The sequence below is a fragment of the Lontra canadensis genome, unplaced genomic scaffold (assembly GCF_010015895.1).
Source record: "Lontra canadensis isolate GAN:19392208 unplaced genomic scaffold, GSC_riverotter_1.0 scaffold12, whole genome shotgun sequence".
Taxonomy (NCBI): Eukaryota; Metazoa; Chordata; class Mammalia; order Carnivora; family Mustelidae; genus Lontra; species Lontra canadensis.
In genome coordinates, this window is record NW_022631006.1 from 17,935,982 (window position 1) to 17,951,351 (window position 15,370).

The 15,370-nt window shown below is 41.3% G+C and overlaps 1 protein-coding gene across 4 annotated transcripts in view; it reads left to right on the forward strand.

The window, feature by feature from the left end:
- The window catches only part of TTBK2 (tau tubulin kinase 2), a 164,533-nt gene that overhangs the window by 145,436 nt on the left and 3,727 nt on the right, over positions 1-15,370 (forward strand). For all 4 annotated transcript variants that reach the window (XM_032856709.1, XM_032856708.1, XM_032856710.1 and 1 more), the window contains one exon: positions 11,579-12,852. In XM_032856709.1, the coding sequence (XP_032712600.1) occupies positions 11,579-12,852 (1,274 nt within the window). The remainder of the gene's footprint in view (positions 1-11,578; positions 12,853-15,370) is intronic.

Genomic DNA, 15,370 nt, shown 5'->3' on the forward strand with positions numbered 1-15,370 from the left:
TGATCAACTAAGATTGATCAGCAGATGCCTAGGTTTGGCACATGGAGATAGGGAGTGATGTCTAGACTAACTTCTCTAGTCAGTCATCCAGTATGAAATTTCTCAAAACAAATGAGCTTTTCTGTCAGGATAGCAACTCAACACCTGAAGTGTCATTATAACCTAATTTCAGAATAACATCTATAATTAGACCACAGGAACTATCTATGCGTTTTTCTATGACTTTAAGAATTTGTAATTCTAGAGATTTTGAATCTTATAAATCTGGTGAGGAAGGCATATGTGGTTTGTTCTTCATAGGCTAGGCCTGATTCTCTTGTTGCTTTTTTTTTTTTTGTAATCTCCACACAGAAATTTGTCATATTTTACATTCCTCTTAAATAGTAGTTTTCCAGCTTTGATGTCCATTGTTTAAAACAGAGTTCTGGCCTCTCTTCCAGAACTTCTGCTTCAATAGGTCTGAGATAGAGTGAGCCCAGGAGTCTGCATTTTAACAAGTAGCTGAGAGCAGGTGTTGATAAATGTCTTCTGCAAAGGAGCGTTTTGAAGAAACTGTACTCTTTACTCTCAGTTTGGACATTCAGCTGGAGACACCTGTTACCCTTTTATTATCAATGAGCAACGATGCCCCTAGGACTGTGAGCCACAGAAGCCCCGGCAAAGCCAAACATGCAGGCAGTAAGGAACTGTGTACACAGATCTTTGGCACCAGCCCGAGGGCAGGTACATCTGTCCTTACATGGGTAGAAGTACCAGACTTCCTTAAATTCCCTAATCATGTAGCAGCCATGTCTTAAGCTGCAATGTTTCTTCTTAGAACACAATTCCAAATGCAGGTGTAAAACGGTGAGAAAAGATGACAAAATCTGATTTTATATATAGCTCTGTAGGAATTCATCTGCACTTCATCATAGGAAAATAAATGCCTGCCTCATTCTTTGTCAGGGTTGGTCTTTCCTTCTTTTCCAGGACTGTTTCGTACAGTTATACAGGTTGTTCACTGAATAAAGTGGCCTAGCCAAGAGAGGAAGTAGGGGCTGAAATCTAGCCCCAACGTTGTTAACCAAACTGTGCATCTTTGTGTGGCTCTGTTTCCTCTTTGAGGAGCATCCTTTTTCAAATTGTACACAGTAACCTATGGACTAGAGGCAGGTCCAGCCACTTCCCTCCCCTCCCCTTAACACTCTTTCCTCCCATCTTTCCTCTTTCCTATTTCATTCTTTCTTTCCATCTTCCCACATTCAGTTCTTCTTTTCTCTGACTCTGTCCTACTGTGCATTCACTGCCACTCAAGCATTTTTCCAACTGCGTTCTGGTGTGCTTCCCTGCAAAGAGGCTTTCTACAGCCTTGGCTCCACTTCTCCTAGTATTTTTTGCCTTTTCCCACAAGTAGTATTTTATCCACAGAGATTGTTCTCATGGTTCTATTACGCTGCCTGCAGCATTTTCTCTGTCAAGTTATTGAAAGACTTGTATTCATATATTTGATATTATAAGTTCAACCTTATTTTCAGGTATCTTTAAAAGCATTTTTTAATTAATTATTTTTATTAACATGTAATGTATTATTTGCCCCGAGGGTACAGGTCTATGAATTATCTATGAATTACACACTTCACAGCACTCACCATAGCACATACCCTCTCCAATGTCCATAACCCAACCACCCTCTCTCCATACCCACACTCCCTCCAGCAACCCTCAGTTTGTTTTGTGAAATTAAGAGTCTCTTATGGTTTGTCTCCCTCCCGATCCCATTTTGTTTCATTTTTTCCTTCCTTACCCCCCAAGCCCCTTGCCCTGACTTTCAAATTCCTCTTATCAGAGAGATCATATGATAATTGTCTTTCTCTGATTGACTTATTTTGCTCAGCATAATACTGTCTAGTTCTAAATAAAAACATCTTTCAGGGCACCTGGGTGGTTCGGTGGGTTAAAACCTCTGCCTTCGGCTCAGGTCATGATTTCCAGGGTCCTGGGATTGAGCCCCACATCGGGCTCTCTGCTTGGCAGGGAGCCAGCTTCCCCCTCTCTGCCTACTTGTGATCTCTGTCTCTCAAATAAATAAATAAAATCTTTAAACAAAACAAAACAAAACAAAAAACATCTTTATTAACTGAAGGTCTCTAAAGAAATAACACCTACATCATTTGTATATTTATGTCTAAGGTAATAAACCTACCATTTCCTTCACTTGGGCAGGGATTAAAAATATATTTATCTTGATTCTCTTCTTGAGGCTTAAATTCAGAGTTTACTTTTATAAAACAGACATTGTTATTTCCCTGTTTTACTACAGACACATTAAATAGGGAGTACGGCCAATTAATCTCTCCCTATCTTTTACAACTCTGAATAAATGTTCTAGCTTGGATATGCTAAACCGTATTACTGGGCTATCTGAGTATTTTAAATTAAGACATATTCTGGTGGAAAACACTTTGTTAGTTTGTATCTTTTTCACTCAGACTTGTTTCTCTTTTATGAAGGGAAAGTATATTGATGTCTTAAAATATATAAGAGCTATAAAAATGAGCAAAGCAAAAGTTTATCTGTATTATAGTCATAGTTAGCATAATAAACTAACCGATGAGTTTTAGCACCCTCTAGCTCTCTTTGTGTCTTAGTACAGATTCATGAGCCTTCGTTAGGTCTTCCCTTATCCCTACACATGAAGCCACTGATTATCAAATAGCATGTGTAAACTTTTTAGATAATATATTCTGAAAAGTGGATAAATTTGCTAGATTTGGAAGAAATTGTTTTGGGGCTCTACTGGAAATTAAGTGTTTTTCCTTGGGTAAACAGTATTGAAATTGACCCACTGTTAGTCATTTCTAAAAAGATGCTAAGCAACACAGATCTACAGGAAGTAAATAAGACCAACCTTTGGCTTACAGAATAAATATTAAATTATGTTTTGATTAGAAAATGCAGAGACAAAATTAAGAGAGCATAAGTGAATAAGGGTAGAGAAGGAAATATGAACTGCTTTCAAAAGAGGTCTAACAACTGGTCCAGAATGGCAGGAGCTGTAGGGAAGAATATGACCAGTTTTATGTGACCTTGGGTAATCACTGTTGGTAGGGAGAAGGTTGAATTTGAAAAGTAATGTAGAAGTGGAAGACATCTTTCTTACCAGGTATCAAACCACATGGTCTCTTGGTTCTAGATGGTAATTTAGAAAGCCACTGTTTTATTTTAATGTTACCTTTGGAAGCTGTATACATGTGACTGGGAAATAATAACACCACCAATATGTTACCTGTTGCTGTGTAACAAATTACCCCAAACTTAGCAGCTTTAAACAAAACAGTTATTTCACCCTGTTTCTCAGGGTTAAGAGTGCAAGAATAGCTCAGATGGTTCTGGCTCAGGGTCTTTCATGAGGTTGCTGTCAAGCTGTCACCTAGAGTTGAAATTATAAGGTTCATCTGGGATGGGAAGATCCCCTTCCAGGCACACTCTGTGGTTATTGGCCAGAGGCTTCAGTTCCTCTCCATTCTTGTCATGGCAGCTGGCTTTCGCACAGACTGAGGAGAGAAAGAGGCAGAGATAGGGGGAGAGATGAGGTGGTAGAGTGACTAGGACTCCACCATGATGGAAGCCATAGTTTCTTTTATAACTTTATCTCAGAAGAGGCACACCAGCACTTCGTGGGTCTGTTGGTCACGTGGACCAATTCTGTTACAGTGTGGAAGGGACTAGACAAAGGTATGAATACCAGGAGGCAGAGGTCATTGGGGCCATCAGAGAGACTGGCTGCCATCTTAATCTTACGTTTCTATTTCATAGAATACATTCATATTTGATCCTAACAACAACTCTGTGTAGCAAGCAGAGGGAATATTGTCCTTTTTTGCACTGATGACACAAAACTGTAGGACAGTGAGATCATCTATAAAGAGGCAGATGGCTACTGGAGTAGACTCTGTTACGTTCCCACACCAGGGGATTATCAACATCCTGAAGGATTTTTCTCATTGACTTATTTCTTAGACATTGAGAAGAAGAAAGGGGTGTACAATAATGCACACAGTGGGAACAGGACAGAGAGAAAGGGAGTCATGTAATTTTGTGTGTGTGTGTGATCTGTCTGGTAGTCAACATCTATTAAGAGGATTCCTCTGACTGACTTATAGAAGTACCAATCCCAGTTCTACGAAAATCAGATCAGCAGTGATTGCATTGCCTTAGTCCTCTTCTTTTCATTCCTTCAGTTCTATTGGTTGTCTCCTACATTCCAGGCTTTACTCTACCCCAGGGATAATCAGTTGGCACCGAAGGCCTATGTCCAACAGTTACCTTAAAGAGCATGAAGTGATTCTAGTGGATCTGTGTACACAAACGAGGACACAGGTGGACATGCCTAGGACTAAGGAGTGCGATATCAGGGGGGGTTTTATTATCAAAACTTTTTTTTTTTTTTACCATGAAAACTGAAATTTTGAAAATACACTACCTTCATAATTGGAGAGGAAATAAAAATTAAAAATCTTTTCCTGGGAAGATTAAGGTGCACTTCAGGTGCCTGGGTGGCTCAGACGGTTAAGCATCTGCCTTCGGCTCGGGTCATGATCCCAGGGTCCTGGGATCGAGCCCCACATTGGGCTCCCTGCTTGGTGGGAAGCCTGCTTCTCCCTCTCCACTTCCCCAGCTTGTATTCCCTCTCTGGCTGTCTGTCTCTGTTAAATAAATAAATAAAATCCTTAAAAAAAAAAAAAAAGATTAAGGTGCACTTCAAAAGTAAGAGGGCTCTGAAAGATTAATTAGTTTGCGGGAAAGAGATGCAGGGTTATCAGGCAGAGAACACAGTACGTACAGAGACATAGAGGCTTAAAGCATCAGAGTTCAGAGTTTAAATGAGTGATCTAGAATATAAGTGCCTTTTTCTTAGGACAAAGGAAAAAGGCTGAAGAAAAAGGTAAGGTGATAACGGGGATTCACCTGCTCTGCTGAGCTGTGTGGGCTGTGGGACAAGAAACTGCCAGGATTGAGGGTGGGGAATAACATGCTATTTGGGAGCCGAGTGGGGGAAATGGGCTGGGGCCGCAGCCAGTGAGGCTTTGGCATTAATTCAAGCAAATACGATGAGCAAATACGATTGAGTTGTGAAAATTGCAGTGAGAACTTGAGAGACATTTTAGTGGTACGACTCATTTGAAATAGTAGTTTCATGTGGTTTTCCCAGCGAAATGGGTTCCACTGACTGTTTGGAGCCCTTGTATAAACTAGAGGGAATACTCAGAGCCCCCACTGAAGAAAGGAATGATCCATGTAATGTATTAATAGTATAGTTTAGTCATGTGAAAAGGTAAAGACTTTCTGGAATAACTTGAAATGGATTTTGCAGGAGAAATCTGTATTGACTGCATGTACCTTGACTGGGGAATTGGCTCATGTCCTCTGTCTTACCATGGATACCTATTTTTGTTCTGGAAAATTTGGTCACTGTAATGATAGAAAAGTTTTGTTTGTATGCTATTACACCTCTGAAATGATCTGTGACAGTGTAATTCAGTCTATGAACAGAAAAGACCAGAAATTGGATGGCCTGATTTGGGAAGTAAAGGAAGCCCTTTTGTGATGTGTTCAAGTAACAGACTGGACTGTCCCTTGGGAGAGGCTCCATGGAAAGGACCTAGGCATCCAGTGATGCAGTCTCGTGTTCATTAGTTATCAGGCCTTTACTATGTATCAAGTACTGCACTAGACAGCGGAGAATTCAAAGCCCATGAGTCTCCTCGCTGCTTTCAAGAGTCTTCAGGCTAGTAAAGGGAAACAGTCTTAAGTGTTAGAGATGCTGTGATAGAAATCTGTAGGTTATGAAAGTTGGGAATAGTTGAACAAGATTCAAACCTGAAGTGTCTTCCAGTATTGCATGTGAAGGGGCTTGAAAACGGACTGTGAATCCTGTAGGTATATATGTGATGTGTAATCACTGGCCAGCCAAAAATATTTTTATTTTAGTCTGTCTTTTCTGTGACTTCTAATTTTTGGGTGTGAGTTATGGCTTGCTTATGATTTTTAGCGTCCCCACAAAATTCTTAGAGTTTCCAGTCCCACTAAATACATTGTTACTATTGACGATGAGTGACTGTCTCTGAGGAGTGGGATAACAGGAAAGAGAAAAAGCAGCTTCTACTTTTTGTTTAATTAGGTCTTGAGGCTTCAGGTTTTCACTTTACTCCACCTATGTAGCAGACTGCTGCCTGCTCCATTTTTCCTCCTGCCAGCCCACCATCCATAAGCCAAGTCACACTACAGCAGCATCTTCAACGATAGTGCCCAGCATAAATGTGGTCAGAGTAAGCAATAGGGGTTAAGAGTAAGAGAGTGGGATATTCTCTTAGCATGTAGGCGTTCTTATCATTCAAATGTTATCATTGCTATGCACTCTCTAGAAATAAAAACTCGATACATTAAAAACATGGTTCAACACTAGTATTTTAGTTTTATTTGTAATTTTCCATAGTTGTATAAAGTATCACACAAAGATGCTTTTAACAAAAGAAGTCTTTGAATGGCTCAAAGAAATGTAAATGTTTAAAATTTAAGTTTTTTGGGGCGCCTGGGTGGCTCAGTTGGTTAATCCACTGTCTTCGGCTCGGGTCATGATCCTGGAATTCCGGGATCAGGTCCCGCATCAGGCTCCCACCTCTGTGGGGAGTCCCGCATCAGGCTCCCACCTCTGTGGGGAGTCTGCTTCTCCCCTTTCATGTTCTCTCTCTCTTTAAATAATAAATAAATAAATAAATAAATAAATAAAGTTTTTTTAATAGACCAGGAATGTGTTCATATAACTGTTATTCTTGGCAACAGTAGGAACCACTAAATTATTCTCCTACCTATATCTCATAAAGTATTTGTCAAAAAAACAAAATGAGATCTAGATATTTCTTTTTTTTTTTTTTTAAGATTTTATTTATTTATTTGACAGAGATCACAAGTAGGCAAGAGGCAGGCAGAGAGAGAGGGGGAAGCAGGCTCCCCGCTGAGCAGAGAGCCCAATATGGGGCTTGATCCCAGGACCCTGAGATCATGACCTGAGCCGAAGGCAGAGGCTTTAACCCACTGAGCCACCCACGTGCCCGAGATCTAGATATTTCATAAATCACATACCTTTTATTTGGAAGAGAGGCTGTTTGGTATCAATGTTGAATTCCCAGAGTTTTTATTATCTTACTAACATTACAGCCCTTGAATGAGATGAAAGTTAAAAGGGTATTTATAAGTTAAATGTACATAATAACTAGTTTGCAGTTATTGTCTCTTGCTATCTGGCCAGTCATAAACATGGGATAATGATAAATAATGAGGCTACTTTATCTGAACTAAACAGTAATGAGACTGATGTTAGTCAAACTGAGTAGTAGGCATTAGTAAAACTAATATTAAAGAAATGGAAAATACCAAAGTCATATTCTAGTTCTATAAAAAGGTGTTACCTTATACAGTTAGAGAACAGAAGAAAGGACTTGAGTGAACTCGTGCTTTAATGAGATGTTTGTAAATTATAAAAATTAAAGATATAAAAAATGCATATGGCTTACTGGCAGATCATTGATTTAGTCCAATTGTAAAGTGTCCCAGCGTGGGAATTGCTTTCAAATTTTACAGTCTAAGGTTAAGGAAGTTATTTTCAGGGGCGCCTGGGTGGCTCAGTCATTAAGCGTCTGCCTTCGGCTCAGGTCATGATCCCGGGGGTCTTGGGACATCAGCCTCCCTGCAGAGTGGGAAGCCTGCTTCTCCCTCTCCCACTTCCCCCTACTTGTGTTCCCTCTCTTGCTGTCTCTCTCTGGGTCAAATAAATAAATAAAATCTTTAATAAATAAATAAATTTTTAAAGATTTTAAAAAAGGAAGTTATTTTCAGCTATACTTAGAATTGGTCTTCCTTTTACTACATTTAGCTATTGTTCTTTGGTTTTTCTCCTTTTATCTTGTCAGATAATATTTTTGCAGACTTTTCTAGACTTCAGTTGAGTATAGTGCATGTGGTGGGCTATGTATGATATGCATGATTTTCAAAACCCTTCGGTCCTATCCTTGACTTTTTTGAACCTTTTTTTTCTCATTTGTGAAATTTGTGTAAAAAATAGCACCCAATTGAAATGTAGGGCAGATATAAAATGGAATTAGTAAAAATGGTTTTAGGAATATTTTAGAAACTTAAGGTGCTATAGAAATATTATATGAGCGTATTTTATGCAGTTCATCATAATTGCTGAAAATCTTTTTTCAAGAAAAATTCAGGCAGAGTATCTTTTCTGTGTACAAGATTGTCACTCCTTTGGGATGCCTGGGTGGCTCAGTCGGTTAAGCAGCTGCTCTCAGCTCGAGTCGTGATCCTGGGGTCCTGGGATTGAGTCCCATATCAGGCTCCTTGCTCAGTAGGGAGCCTGCTTCTCTCTCTGCCTCTGCCTGCCTCTCTGCCTATTTGTGCCCTCTCTCTGACAAAAAAATAAATAAAATCTAAAAAAAAATTTAAAAAAGATTGTCACTCCTTTTGTCATACCACACACACACACCCTTTTTTTAAAAGATTATTTATTTATTTGACAGAGAGAGAGAGATCACAAGTAGGCAGAGAGGCAGGCAGAGTGGGTGCGGGGGAGGCAGTCTCTCTGCTGAGCAGAAAGCCCGATGTGGGGCTCAATCCCAGGACACTGAGACCATGATCCAAGCCTAAGGCAGAGGCTTAACCCACTGAGCCACCCAGGTGCCCCCACACACATCCTTTTATATCCTGAATCTAAGATGAGTTAAACTCAGAATTGCATGGATTCCCTAGCTCCAATCTTAAAAGAGCAGTAAACTATTACTTGTGTAAACACTGCTGAGTTTATTTTGGCTGATGTTTTGGAATTACATATAATAATGAAGTGACTTTTGGTGTATTTTCAATGTAGGTCGAGTCATCTCCCTTGTTATTTGGCATTTTATAACTTCGTACCTGATTTTCTTATCACCATCACTCTCAGGTCTTAAAAATTACATTTTGAATAGTAAGTAACTATACATGTTAGGTTTCAATATGATCTTTAAAATATACTAGGAAATTGACATCTGCCTGAATATATTTTAGAATAATGAAAGAGATAGAGGTGTGAGGTGACTTCCTGAAGGGCAACAGCACCTCTGGAACTTACTCCCTTTTCCCAAAGGTCATTATAGGTCTGGGCTTATTGTAAGAATTCACGTCTGAACCCAAACAGCCTGTCTTTATTCAATTAACCTGACAGATCCTCAGGATACTGGTTCTATCCAGGAGCTATTTCAGGACATGAGTTAGGTGTTTTCTCCTGGGCTGGGTTTAGGATAAGCTTTACATATTCGTAAACCTAACTGTATTCCTGACACACAGAGAAACAGATCCAGACAGTATGTCTGACTCTGGAACAACACCAATTTCTTGATGTCTGTAGACTAAGGTGGGGTCTAAGCATAATCTCCCACAACAGTTCCAAATTCATTTTGCTTTGAATTCAGACCAATATCCATAGTTTTCCTAGAACTAAATTGGCTTCATGAAGCAATTTGGCTTATTTCCTTTCTCAAAAAGGCTTTTTTTCCATACCAGTTTATGTGGTTGTTATTTGCTGACTCCTTATGTATCACTTTTGTTTTCTTACACGTTACTTTTTTTTTCTTTCAAAGATTTTATTTATTTATTTGAGAGCAAGAAAGAGAGAGAGCGTGCGAGGGGGAGGGTCAGAGGGAGAAGCAGACTCCTTGCTGAGCAGGGAGGCTGATGCGAGATTCAATCCTGTAACTCCAGGATCATGACCCGAGCTGAAGGCAGTCGCTTAACCAACCGAGCCACCCAGGTGGCCTCTTACATGTTACTTTTAACAAATGTGAAAATGTAGAAACTTTAGGAGTCTTAAGGTAGGACATTCTTTTTTTTTTTTTTAATATTTTATTTATTTATTTCACAGAGGGAGAGATCACAAGTAGGCAGAGAGGCAGGCAGAGAGAGAGAAGAGGAAGCAGGCTCCCCGTGGAGCAGAGATCCTGATGCGGGGCTTGATCCCAGGACCCTGAGATCATGACCTAAGCCGAAGGCAGAGGCTTTAACCCACTGAGCCACCCAGGTGCCCCTGGGTCATTCTTATTAGATATTGAATCTCTCTCTCTCTCTCTTTTTTTTTTTATTATGTTCAGTTAGCCACTGTATAGTACATAGTCCTTGATGTAGTGTTCAGTGATCCATTAGTTAAGTATAACACCCAGTGCTCATCATAGCACGTGCGCTCCTTAATACCCATCACCCTTTTACCCCACCTCTCCACCCCCTCCCCTCTGAAACCCCCAGATTGTTTCTTGGGGTCCATAGTCTCTCTTGGTTCATCTCTCTCTGATTTCTCCCTCTTTGGCTTTTCCTCCCTTCCCCTATGGTCCTCCGTGCTATTCCTTATGTTCCACATATGAGTGAAACCATATGATAATTGTCTTTCTCTGCTTGGCTTACTTCACATAGAGTTAAATGACCTCAGTGGAAGGTTGGTAGAATTTAAGGTATCATAGGCTTGACCTTAAAAAATTAAAGAAGATAATGAAACATTAGGAAACGTCTTTCTTTGTATGGCTTTGCTTGTATATTCCTAAAATTGATTGATAGGAGTTATGGGAAACAAAATGCATGTAAATCTGGAATTTTTAAATGTACCATTTGCCAGTAATTTTTTTCCCCTGTAATCCTGTATCTGGATTCTGGCAGAAAATAGCTGGCACACTCAAGGGGACTTGGAGAGAATTTACTGAGAAGAGCTTTTTACAGATGGGTGGGAAGAGTTGAGAGAACTAACAGAAGCATCAGTGGAGGGAGCCATTTCTATCTTGAGTCCTGTGGGAGGAGGAAGAGGGAATAAAAGCTAGGAGAGGGGCCATACCATAGCAACTGTGGTCAGAAGTGGTAAACTGTAGCCACTACCAAAGCTGCTATCCCTTGGGCAGGATGCAGAGAGAAATAATACCCAGACCTGGGGGTACCGGGTGGCACAGTTCGTTGAGTGTCTGACTCTTTATTTCATCTCAGGTCATGATCTCAGGGTCCTAGGGTTGAACCCCGTGTTGGGGTTCCCCCACTCATCACAGAGTCTGCTTGTCCTTCTCCCTCTGCTCCTCCTCCTCTCTTTCTCTCTCTCTCTCTCTCTGTCTCACTTTCATAAATAAATAATAAATCTCTTTGAAAATATTAATAATACCCAGACCTTTCTCTTCTCCAACTCTGATGCTCTGTTGGTGCTGCCCATTGAGCAAACCCAGCCGGAAATCAGAAGGCAAGGGAGCCTGAGTCGTGCAGTCTGGAGAAGTCAGTGTTGTAGAGCACAGAGCAGGCTAAAGAAGAGGCAGGGATGAGCCTGGACGGAGACTGTTTTATACAGCTCCTGGGTGGGAGAGCTTGAGCATCATGTACTTTGATTTGGAGCTGTTCATTTTAAATATGAGTTGGGCAGACCTGGTCAATATCTGTGTTCCTCTTACAAATTAGAATTTGACATGTGGAATTTCAAATCAGGCATCTTGATTATATTCCACGTTATTGCATAACACTTCTACTCCTGTCTCTCCAGATTACAATTCCTAGACCCTCTGTGGCATCCACACAGTCAACTTCAGGAAGCTTTCACTATGGTCAACAGCAAGAGAAGAAGGACCTTCAGCCTGTGGAACCCACTGTGGAACTTTACTCTCCAAAGGAGAACTTCTCTGGCCTGGTTGTAACAGAAGGTGAACCTCATAGTGGAGGAAGCAGAACAGAGTTGGGGCTGCAGATAGATCATACTGGTCATGACTTGTTATCCAATGTTAGAGAGTGTAACAAATCTCAAGATCTAGGACCAAAAGACCATCCTGACCATAACAGACTGGCTTTGAGAGAACTTGAGAGTCTCCCTAGGGAAACTGAAGAGAAAAGCAATCTTCTAGGGTCAGATAATGAAGATGAGAAGTTAAGTAAAGGGCAGCATTATATTGAGATCACCTCCCTTCCAGGAGACTTGGTAACTGTGGAAAGAGATCACTCAGTTACCACTGAACCTCTTGATGTGGCAAAGACACACACTTTTAGTGTAGTGCCAAATCAAGACAAAAATCATGAGATAATGAAGCTTCTGGAGGTTGAAACTTCAGAAGTTTCTTCACGAGTCATTGACCCACATGTTGAAGGACAGATAGGTCAGGTGGCAGCAATGCAAAAAGGTAAGCCATCTAAGGATGATGACCTCAGGAGTGCAGACTTGCCAGGTCAGCAGGGAGACCTGTCTACATTTTTGCACCAAGAGGGTAAGAGAGAGAAAATGGCCCCTAGAAATGGGGAATTATTTCATTCTGTTTCCGAGAGCGAACATTGTCCCCCATCCCGGAAGGATGTGATCAGGTCATCCTTTGTAACTAGACACAGCCGAATCCCTGTTTTAGCCCAAGAGATAGACTCAACTTTTGAATCATCCTCTCCAGTCTCCGCAAAAGAAAAGCTCCTCCAAAAGAAAGCTTATCAGCCAGACCTCGTCAGGCTTCTGGTGGAAAAAAGGCAACTCAAGTCTTTTCTTGGGGATCTCTCAAGTGCCTCTGATAAATTGCTGGAGGAGAGACTAGCTACTGTTCCTGCCCCCTTTTCTGAGGAGGAGGTCTTTGCTCCCTTTTCAAGACTGGCTATAGACTCGCACCTGAGCAGATCAGCCGAAGACAGCTTTCTGTCACCCATCATCTCCCAGTCCAGAAAGAGCAAAATCCCAAGGCCAGTTTCATGGGTCAACACAGATCAAGTCAGTAGCGCAACTTCAGCTCAGTTCTTGCCTCGGCCACCACCAGGAAAGCCTCCCACGAGGCCTGGAGTGGAAGCCAGGTAAGGCTCTGTGTTGTCACCGTGTTAAGTGTGTAATGTTCTCTCTGTGTCTGCTTGATTATGTTACGTCAGTGGTCTCATTTCTCTGTTGCCTGCTTCTGATTATCTGTTGCCTTCACTGCCTTCCCCAAGCTTTATAGGCCAGTATAGAAGAAGTAAACTCTTAGTGCTCCCACTCTCTAGCATTGTGACCCTCAGCTTCTGCATACATAAAATAGGTCTTATATTTGCCTTGTGGTTTGGGGAGGATCAAATATGGTTGCGCATGTGGACTGCAATATGGTTGCGTACATGTAGAGCTTTGTGCCGGGTTTAATTAGCATGCAACCAAGGTCATTTCTCTTCTAGTCCATTTTAACTAGATACTCGGTAATTTTCCAGCTTTTTCTAGTCCAAATCCCATTATAAGAGATGTCATTATGGTGTCAAATTCTCGTGAAAAAGACTGTGTCCATAATTTGATGAATGGGTCCTGGTCACAGTGCTCTTTATCTGATTATAATGAAGTAAACAAACACAAAACCCCTATAGGCAGTTTCCCTTAGGTCTGATGATACATATAGCCATACATAATAAAAGTATTACTTCAATATTTACTACATGGTATACTTGTTAATTGAAGTATTCTTGTATAGAGTTGACCGTAGGCTAATTATATTTTAAAGAAGAGAGGAAACTATTGGGAGGTGATAAACCACTTAAGAGTGCTTTCATTGGGGGGCGCCTGGGTGGCTCAGTGGGTTAAGCCGCTGCCTTTGGCTCAGGTCATGATCTCAGGGTCCTGGGATCGAGCCCCGCATCGGGCTCTCTGCTCAGCAGGGAGCCTGCTTCCTCCTCTCTCTCTGCCTGCCTCTCTGCCTGCTTGTGATCTCTCTCTGTCAAATAAATAAATAAAATCTTAAAAAAAAAAATATCTTGGGACACCTGGGTGGCTCAGTTGGTTGGACGACTGCCTTCGGCTCAGGTCATGATCCCGGAGTCCCGGGATCGAGTCCCGCATCGGGCTCCCAGCTCCATGGGGAGTCCGCTTCTCCCTCTGACCTTCTCCTCACTCATGCTCTCTCTCACTGCCTCTCTCTCAAATAAATAAATAAAATTCAAAAAAAAAAAAATCTTAAAAAAAAAAAAAGAGTGCTTTCATTGGAGAACGATTATTCATTCCACAGACTAAAATGGTCTCAGCCCTGTTAGAAGAATGAGAAAAAGAATGGCCTTTGAACAAAAACCAGGTGAAAATCAAAATACGTGAAGACTGTAGCCTATTCTAGATAGTACAACAATATGGATTATTGTTATGGATTCTGAAGTGTATTAAAGTGGGAGTCTATCATTATCATTACCCAGCAGAACTTGCTCCCCTTAGGTAAGGTTAGCTCTGAGTTGCCATAGGGTTTCAGGTTCAAGGGTAAACATTGGATTTGAAGTGTCAATAGGACTAGACTCCTACAGGAAGCATGGTGATGAGTAAACAGCAGTCATTTGAGACAGTTTAGAAAGGTGACTCCATGAACAGTAGTGACACATCCCCTCTTCCTTCTGCTTGTCCTCTGTACTTAGTAGAGATGGTGTCATCTGTGGCTTGAGCTGCTTTGGACTTCAGCAAACAAATCTTGGTTATCATTTATTACTTAACACTTTACAAGTCCCTTAAAAGTAGCACTTGGTAACCAAGCCAAGCGTGTGGCATTGTGTCACAGAGCTGACCAGCCTGGACTTCATCTGGGAATTCAGGGGTCACTCAACTCTCCCACATAGGTCCTGGCACAGAAGAATTATTTTATTCCATTCTTCTGACTTTACTATAACATCCAGGGTAGGCTTAACCAGAAGGAGTTTCATCATGTCAGAATAAGTAGATGGTGGGAAAGGAGGAAGAGAGAAAAAATCAGTAGCTTATTGCTGACCCATGACGGTGATGATGGCTATTTATGCCCCTGCATCCTACAGCTGCTAATACGACCTTGCAAGTTCTTCTCCCACTTCCTTCCATAAGGAGTGGCATGTCAGCATTTAAAAGTTTTGTTTTTGGTTTTTTTTTTTTTAATTTATTTGAGAGAGGGCGAGTGAGCATGAGCAGGGGCAGAGGGAGAAGGAGAAGCAGGCTCCCACTGAGCACAGAGCCTGACACAGGGCTTGACTCAGGGCTCAATCCCAGGACTCCAGGATCATAACCTGAGCTGAAGGCAGACACTTAACTGACTGAGCCATCCAGGCCCCCCAGCAGTTTGATGTTTAAATTCTTTTTTTTTTTTAAGATTTTATTTATTTATTTGACAGAGATCACAAGTAGGCAGAGAGGCAGGCAGAGAGAGAGGAGGAAGCAGGCTCTCTGCTGAGCAGAGAGCCCGATGCAGGGCTCGATCCCAGGACCCTGGGATCATGACCCGAGCCAAAGGCAGAGGCTTTAACCCACTGAGCCACCCAGGCGCCCCTGATGTTTAAATTCTTTAACTGAGTGGGTTTTAGGCTGAGACAGAAAGAATGTAGGCCAGAGGAGACACTGATATTCATGTGAATA